General features: G+C 42.0%; 1 protein-coding gene across 2 annotated transcripts in view; it reads left to right on the top strand.

Annotated features, from left to right (window-relative positions):
- cacna2d2b (calcium channel, voltage-dependent, alpha 2/delta subunit 2b) overlaps positions 1-9,014 on the top strand; it is a 44,856-nt gene extending 35,842 nt beyond the window's left edge. For both annotated transcript variants that reach the window (XM_010900622.3, XM_010900623.3), the window contains exons 29-38: positions 198-289; positions 404-451; positions 687-758; positions 910-1,062; positions 1,462-1,514; positions 1,970-2,025; positions 4,919-5,042; positions 5,139-5,248; positions 5,500-5,582; positions 6,096-9,014. In XM_010900622.3, coding sequence (XP_010898924.1) covers positions 198-289; positions 404-451; positions 687-758; positions 910-1,062; positions 1,462-1,514; positions 1,970-2,025; positions 4,919-5,042; positions 5,139-5,248; positions 5,500-5,582; positions 6,096-6,191 — 887 coding nt within the window. In that variant the 3' untranslated portion in view covers positions 6,192-9,014. The remainder of the gene's footprint in view (positions 1-197; positions 290-403; positions 452-686; positions 759-909; positions 1,063-1,461; positions 1,515-1,969; positions 2,026-4,918; positions 5,043-5,138; positions 5,249-5,499; positions 5,583-6,095) is intronic.
- The last annotated feature ends 67 nt before the right edge of the window (positions 9,015-9,081 follow it).

Genomic DNA, 9,081 nt, shown 5'->3' on the forward strand with positions numbered 1-9,081 from the left:
CAAAACTCCCAGGGAATCTGAAACCCTCCCACCTGGATTGACTGGAAACCTGTGCATTTTGAGACTGTTACCAGTATTTAGACTCACGCAGTTACATGTTTGCTAGTCCTTCCGCATGTTCTTTACAGCTAACCTTCCCATATACCTCTATCTTCCATGATCTGGGGGTTGTGGTCCTGTCTGGTCCTGATGTCCAGTGGTCGGGGTGAAGCTGGACTTGGAAGCCTGGGTAGAGAAGTTCAAGATCTTGGCCAGCAACGTGTCTGACAATCGCCAGGGTGCACAGAAGGTATAGAATGAACGTCACTGGTACCAGGAGGTGGTGAACAGGTCCTGTCTGTTTCGAATGTTAGCAGTATGTTATTATTGCATTAAAAATGACTCTCTGACTTGCTTTGTACAGTGTGGCCCATCACGAAGTTGTGAGATGGACTGCGAAGTCAACACGGATGTAAGAATGCAACCCTGTTTAGAATAAAGAATCCTTTGCTCTGCACACCCCTGTCGGGGTACGCAAACAGACACAGCGTATGCACACGCACACCCTTGCACACAGGACTGGGAGCATTACTGGCCCAAAGTAGTGCTTCGAGTAGTTCATGTCAGGTTAAGGGGGGGGCATGAGAGATCTACTGTGCCTGTCAGTGGTGATATGATAATCCAATACCAGTTCCCTTTGTTTCTAGGACTTACTCTGCTATCTGATTGATGACGGTGGCTTCCTGGTCATGTCCAATCAGCGAGATCACTGGAGGAAGGTATGCTGGTCCAGCTCAGTGTGCACTAACCAGGTCTTATAACACTGGTAATCATTAAAGAGTCGAATAGGGACCTGTGTGTTGAAGCACATGGACAGTAACCCTGTGTGTCTCCGGGCCTGCTGGTCGTCCCGGTCTCTGGTTGTCCCAGGTGGGCCTCTTCTTCGGGGACGTGGACCCCTACCTGATGCACGCGCTGTATAACAACTCCATCTACGCCCGGCGCCAGTCCTTCCAGTACCAGTCAGCCTGCGAGCCGGTCAGCAGCAGTCACACGGGCGCTGCCCCAAGGGGCGTCTTTGTGGTGAGAGTTGAGAAGTAGAGCACCACATTGAGCTGGGGGCCGGGTGACGTTTGGGAAGACGCCTCCTGCTTCCCTACGTCCTCTGCGGAGACCAGCTCCTCCCTCCTTCGACAGGGAGTCGCGGAGGAGTTAGTAGGAGTGAGAAGTGTGGAAGCTGTAGACCCTTTTAATAATCCTAGAGATCTTTTGCTAGGAACGTGTTGTTTTTCAACATTTAAAAAGGTCTATTTCAGCCAGCCTATTCATGTGGTGCTACGCTGGCATGTTTCATACTGATGAAGAACCTTTGGAAGTGGGTTATATTTACCCTGGCTTTATTTCTTTTTTGTCTCAATGTTTAATTGCTTGTCCTCCCCTCCTGTCTTGTTTTCCTCCCCTCCTGGCTCCTGTCGTGTCCAGCCCTCTGTTGCAGACATGCTCAGTCTGGCCTGGTGGACTTCAGCAGCAGCGTGGTGAGACTGTCTGGATGTTAAAAAAGACTGCATGACTTGGAGAACTAGTCCCATCGGCCCCTTTAAATGGACAATAGTTTTAGAACTTTTATATTTAGGAAAAGCACGAGAATTTAACTGAGTTTATCAAAACACAAAATATAAGTTATATATAAGTTTTCCTCAACTGTTTGTAAACAAGATACATTTAAACAAGAACGGTGTGACATCAAACTACAATGACACTATCATGCGTCCAAAGCTCCGTTCATGAATTTAAGAGCGGTAACATTTCTCAAACCCCGTCCCTCAGATGAACTGTTGTTGTGGTTGTTTGAATCCCAGATGCCCCTTTTAGTCATATTGGCTGTTAACGAGGTGTGATGTCACATTCACGAGGCCAGAGAGCCGTCCTGTCTATTACTGTGGTTGTCCTTCACACAACTCTCCACCCTCTTTTCCACTGTGTCTCCCAGGTCTGTAGTTCAGCAGCTGTTCTATGGACTGGCCTACAACAGTTGGCTGTACACAGGTTGGTGCACGTGTCTTTCAGGGGTTTCTGTGTGGCCTTGTTGGTGGAGCAAGGCGTTCCATTCGTACACTCACTACTGTTGGAGAAGTTGCTTATTAATTATAATCACTGTTTCATTTAATCAACGTGGTGGTCAAGGCGTATGAATTATGGGAGAGGCCACTAGTGTTGATTTGAAAAAGTACCCTGTTAGATAAAGCTACCTTACCTTTGTATTTTAATATTCATACAGTCACACGTTTCCTTGTCTGAACTGGTGAATGTTACTGCAAGCACCCTTTCGTTTGCTAATGACAGGATGCTTGAAATAGGAGCTCCGAAGCACTTGCGCAGAGTTTGGGGGGGGAGTACTGCCCCCCCCTGGTGGCTGAAACGAGTAATTGCATATTTTCAAAAATAATTAGTGGAATAATTATTTTAATTTTGTTTTAAATAACACAAAACAACTAAATGGTGGTAGGTAATACACATCTGATTTAGTAAAAAATTATGTTTTTTTTGTTGTTTTTTGCCCCCCCGCTCGAATGTCAAACTCCGCCTATGCCGAAGCACCGTTCAGTTTTCAAAGCTTTACCAATTGTACACAGTTGTGCATATGCTTGTTGAAAAGTGTCAGTAGCACGTGATTAATGACATCTGCAGCTTTGTTTGATCACATGCTGTTCCAAAGTATGTTGCTAAATGTAGTCTTCCACTGTTCTATATACCAGTGTTTTTCGACCATGCTCCTGGGCGCCCCCCATTCAAATGATCAGCTCATTGTCAAGTCCTTCATGAGCTACCTCAGGTATGTTAGGGCAGGGAGAGACCCAAAACATGCAGGGCAGGGGGGCGTCCAGGAGCAGGGTCGCAAAACACACGAAAAACACCAACTAAAAGGTAACTGGAAAGGCAACAGGGACGTGGGATGTGAGCCCCACATTCTGTCTCGTTTTCCCTTATTAATGCGCACACCTGTCCACAAGATCCAATGTTATGGCAAAAGACTGATACAAACACGAAACGTGTGATGGTTTCTTCTGACCAGCAGATGCTGCTACAGTAACAGGCGCTGTGTTTAAAAGCTTGGAGTGATTAACTGTTTTTCAAAGGTTTCCAAACGACACTGTCAGAATAAACCCAGACGAGCAATCAATTACATCTGACCTTGGGGAACACTGTGGCGTCGACTTTCAGACCCATTTACATTTAAGTCATTCAGCAGACACGCTCATCCACAGTGACTTGCTGTAGTGAATGCATACATTATCATGTTTTCATACTGTAATGGCTGCTGATTACTCGGATGACCAGATTCATTAGAAGGAAATACTGGAATGTCAGACTATGACTACCCCCCCATGCACACACCAGCCACATACACACAACGAACACCAAAGTAGGGCCTGCTATTGTACTGTACATGCAATTGTATTATCAAATGCACAAATACAGTATATTGTGTGTGTGTGTGTGTGTACAGTCATTACCTAGATACAGTGTCTAGACAATGACTGAGACTGAATCAACCAAAAAGCGTTTCACTCAGAACAACACATTATGCGTTTCTCTGAAAAAGGCAAAGATGAACAGTAGCCTATCCACTGTAAAAGCCATAGGCCTACTATAATACAAGATTGCATATGTGACAAACTCATAAATTGGATTGAAACAACAACAAAAGACCGTTTGCACTCTTGCTCTGAAGAATGAACACAGCCTACGTTTCAGGTGTACACAGCAACAACTGTAAAAACGTAACAGGACCAGGCCTATACTCCCTTGGTCAAGCTTTATTCGGGTGCGTGGAGTCCGGTGGTATGTGGCATATTTTGCATGAGGCAATCTTCATATATCTTCCTCAGAATATGCTTGTCTTTGACGTGTTTGTCATAGGAAGCTGTGCACTTCAATCCAAATTGTACTCGAACAAATAGCCTACCATTGCCTTCATGGTGGTTACATCGAGGTGGTATTTTGCACGCACAGCCGCTTGGGCTTGGCAGCTTTTGAGAAGTAAAATGTGACTGGATCATGTTTGGACTGTATAAAATAAGGAACTTTAAGACTGACAGACGTTACTATTCATGATAACCTGTCACATTCGAATGGGCAGTAGGTCGGACCAATCCAAAAAACAGGACCAAGTGAAAATATGGGACAAATCATGATTCATTCTAAATAAGTCGGGACACCTGAAAACGGACTGAAATACGGGACTGTCTTGGGAAAAACGAGACATCTAGTTACCCTACTGATTACAGTATCAGATACATGGTATAATACTATTTGGTATGTTCTATGAATCACACATCTCATGGTCATATTACAATCCAAATTCCCCCGTATTCAGTGGTAAGAATGAGCTCTGTGTTTACTGTTGAAACTGTGATGTTTCCAGTAAAGAGCTGGAGCCACTGTTGGCTAAGTACGGTCTTTGGTAGGTAGTGAGACGTGATGGAGGCTGGGGATTCCCACTAACCGACTGATCACTTGATGACGATGGTGCAGAATAATGCCCAGGTTGATCGTGAATGTTATTTCTCTTCTCTGTCTTTCTACTTCCCATTTCTCTCTCCCACGACCACCTCTGGTTCCAGCCGGATGTTCTTGAAGTTTAATAACAAACAAACATTCCTGAATAAAAAGGCGCTTTGATGCCTGAAACATGTTTTGCCCCAACAGATCTCTTAGGGCTTAAATTACAGTGTCCAAGTGTTGTACATCCTACAGTTTATTCTCCTTTAGTCAGCACCTCTTAAATACAGCTTTTTGGGTTTGTGTCAGTTTATACCTTTTGCCAAACATACTTCCACACGGCCTTTAAATTAGTCTATCAACTCAATGATTTGTTCTTTGAGAGATTTACAGAGTAATCAAAGGGATTCTGTCCCTCATTTTGTCTTTGTTGCAGGTGATGTTCTAGCAGACGGGTTTGACCAGCGGGAGAGCAGGTGTGTGACCATCCAAAGCCAGTTCTACTTCACCAACACCACCAACTCGTACAATGTCCTTCAGGACTGCGGGAACTGTTCAAGGTGTGTGTGTGTTTGTGTGTACATGTGTGTGCGTGCCTGCATGTGTGTGTTGTGTGTTTGTGTGCATGATGTGACTTCGTTTTTTCTCTGTCGTAGGTTATTCCATGCCAAGAGGATCGAGAACACCAACCTGTTGTTTGTGGTGGCTGAGACACTGCCCTGTAGCTCCTGTGAGATCGAGAAACTGACCCAGGTCAAAACAGAGTGTATCCTTCCTTTGGTCACCTAGGCTACGGCAAACCTTCGGGGTCAGACGTGGGGTCAAACTACAACACTGTCACCAGGACGGCCATGTTAAATAATCTGTTCTGAACGTCTGGCTGCCGATGAGGTCATGATCCCTTGCATGATTCAAAAACACAATGCATTGACTTATTATACGACATTCCTTCTAAATTTTTCTGCATTTTCATGTTTGCTGGCTCGATTAGTTCACTGCCTTAACCAAAGCTAACAGTTCAGGAGGAGGACCCCTGTGAGGTGTTGAACTCCGCTCGCTACCGGAGAGGCCCAACTGAATGCTGGGACTACAACGTCTGGGTGAGAAAGGGTGTAGTAGTCCGCCAAACTAAAGATCAGGAACATCCCAAAGTGCACGTGTGGGCAACACTCAACTGCGCGCCACTAGACCAAATACATGCTAGAGTTTTACACCATCTGGTATAGAATGTATTCATAGTGATCAAGATGTATCCCCATGAATTGAAACAGATTGAATGCAAATTAGTAATATACTGAATGTTCCTGTGTTGTCTTTGTCTCACAGTAGTGTAATCAGCGATAGCAGACCACACATGCAAAAACCTTTGTGGAAATCCCTGTCCTTTACTCCTGCAGGCTAAAGAAAAACGTTGTAACTGCATTTCATTGTACTGTACTCGTACTGTTCAATGACAATAAAGTTTAATCTAATCTAATACACCATGTCATATACCATCAGCCAATCAGCATTCAAGATTCAAACCACCCAGTTTATGATATATGATATATAGCAGTATATAATATGATATATAGTTGTCCTCTCATTCTCCTTTCTTTATTCCTCTATTCCAGGAGAACACATCTGAGTGTGGAAGTGGCCATATCCTACAATGTTCAGTAGCAATCCTGGTCTCTCTCCAGCTGATCCTGACTCTTCTCTCACTCTGACACCTGGACTAGATCCGTATCGCGGTCATCTGGTTTCTCCTGCCATACATCCTCGTACTCTTCCCTTTCTTCTTTAAAATGTCAAAACACTTCCTTCATATTTACAATTTGGTGTTTTGTCATTTTCTCCTCTCTGTGATCTACCTTCTTCTCTGTCTCTCTAAACTGCCATTGCAATATGTTTCATACAACAGGCCACTTGGAAAGATTTTGTCTTACTTAGAAGCCAGTACATTCTTCTCATATGGATTTTTTTTTAATCACCCATAACCATTTGAATGTGTGATACAAACTAATGTACTGACTAAGATGTTAACTACCACCAATGACTACTAAAAGTGCATCCAAAAGCCAAGGATGGTAGACTATTGCTATCAATTGATACTAAAGAAATTGTGTGAATTTAAATTAATGAACTGTTTACAAAAATACGAAAATTTAATTAGATATATAAAAAAAAGAAATACATATGCAATTTACTACATATCACAAAATAAATCTGAACTATATAGAAAACATTTGCCAAATAATATATTTCTTTATAAAGGTATTTATTTAGAATATATTTAGAAATGTCATGCATCTAAATACATGTCAAATGCATAAAAATACATTATTTGGCAAAAAAAAAATTATTTCACAAGTATCCAAAATGCATTAAAAAATATACAAAAAATTTAATAAAACATTTGGATGGGAAATACATCTGTTGAATCAGATAAACTGTATATTATAAATATTTAAGAAATTAGATGTGTGAACCAACATGCATATATCAGAATATACAATTCATTTGGAGGGTTGAAGATGACCATCTTGTACAATGATTTGTCTGTGATCTGAAAAGCTCATGCATTTGTGTATGCTAACTTCTGGAGAATGTAGCTTATGTATGGGCAGCTTTCAGTGTAGACATTTGATAATGCCACTTCCACTCCCTTTTGTTGATATTCCCTCCTTGTCCAAGCAAAGCTCATATAGCCCCAGAAGCCTTCGTGAAGAAACATATTTGGGTTAGAGAAAAAGGGAATAATATTTTTGACACGCTTTTTTGAATGAAATATTTGTATGATGTTTTTTTGTTCGTGTCTGACTGGTGTTCCACCCAGCAGTGCCTTGGTGCACTCCTATTGGATGAGAGGGACTTTGGGATCTCATATCTGGACAGTGGACACTGCTGTAGCCTGGAGAAAAGCACACTCAACTATTTCGATTCTGTGGACTTACGGATGGAGAAAGCCAGGGCTGTGAAAGGTCAGCCCTCAATGGACTTGGTGGGCCGGGGAAATGTTGAGGGGATGTGGTCTTATGTATCGTGTGAAACGAAGGGGAAAAGGTGTATGATGACATTTCAGACTGCATTATAGATATAGCATACTTGAAACCGTGCACAGTTTGAACATCACAGTTGGAGACCAGTTGCGTTCCCCTGTAACTGCACCACAGACACACAGACAACGCCTGAGTACTACTTCTGTCTCCGGAAAGGTTCACTCACCCATGTGACCAGGAGAGGTGTCTTGATGAAGGACTGCCTAGATAGCCTGGTTCCCCAGTGCTCCCGTGTCATTTTCCTCTACCCTGTAGTAGTTCAAAACAGCTCTGGGCCGAAGCAAAGACACTATTCCTATTGACTTCATTGTATAAATGAGACATATAAAATGGGACTTGTCATCAACCAAACAGAAATATGACAATTCAATCACAGTGACTATTAGAATTTAGTCTTAGTACAGTATAACTTGTGTTCTGCAATTCTCTACTCTGCAGAGCCGTTGTTAAATAGACTGAAAAATATTCCGTTTGGACTATGTTTTTAACATTATTATTTCATGTATTTATTTAATTATGAAACAAGTAAGATAGGAAGCGACAAAGAAAATCACAAAGGATATCAAAATAATCTGCTAAACAGGATGTTTACAAAAGCTACTTACTTACAACTCAGCACCTACTCATCCCACACCATGGGCTTTTAAAAAACGGAATAGCATTTTACCTGGGCATTTCACCTTTAATTTGGGGTAGTTACTTATTGGAACACCTCAAGTGTCAGATGCTCTTTATACAGTGTCCTATTAACTCTGAAGTCAGTGTTTTTGTTTGGTACATTTAATTTATGATATATTTACTGCATGATTTAATGGAACGTTTCCAGGTTGACGTACTGAACGAAGTAATGAAAAGTATTTCACGTTTCCTTATAGTTGATAGCGAGTGGCCTAAACACTCTCCCACTACGAGGCGATTCACCAACAGTTGCCACCGTTGCTCTGGCCTGACCAGGGCGTTGACAGTCTAGTGTTAACTTACACTATGAGTCTTCTGGAATATAGAACAAAGACTCGGGCAAAGGTGAATCAGCAGCTGCCAGACTTGCAGCGGTTTGGGTTGATGACCTTTGTTAAATCTCTGATTATGCTTCATATGAACTGTTATTAATAAGGTAACAGCATCGGTGATGTGACAATGCCCTCAGTGGGCTGGTTGTTCATTGCAATATTGAAAGAATGTTGAATGTTTTTGAAAATCATTGGGGCGGGGGGCATTTTGAGCAGTTCATAAAATGAAGTCCGTAACAGCTTACCTAGTTGTTTTGTTTATTAGGCTGTGAAATAATATGAATGTTAATGTCTTTCTGTACTTTTGGTTCGGTTTGCGGCTATTGTTGTTTGCAGTCTTTAATGTCACCTCATGTTTTGTACAGATGACTCCAAGCAGTCTGCTGAAGAAGGCCAACTTTGTCTGCCACATAAAAATGTATCTCTAAATGTTTATATATGATATTTGGTGATTAAATGCTGTTGATATTTTTCACTTGAACTCTGTTCTCTGTTTTTTTTTCAGCTACCATATTTTAGTATCTAATGGAATATATTTATTTTAGCTT

Source organism: Esox lucius, chromosome 17 (assembly GCF_011004845.1).
Source record: "Esox lucius isolate fEsoLuc1 chromosome 17, fEsoLuc1.pri, whole genome shotgun sequence".
Lineage (NCBI taxonomy): Eukaryota > Metazoa > Chordata > Actinopteri > Esociformes > Esocidae > Esox > Esox lucius.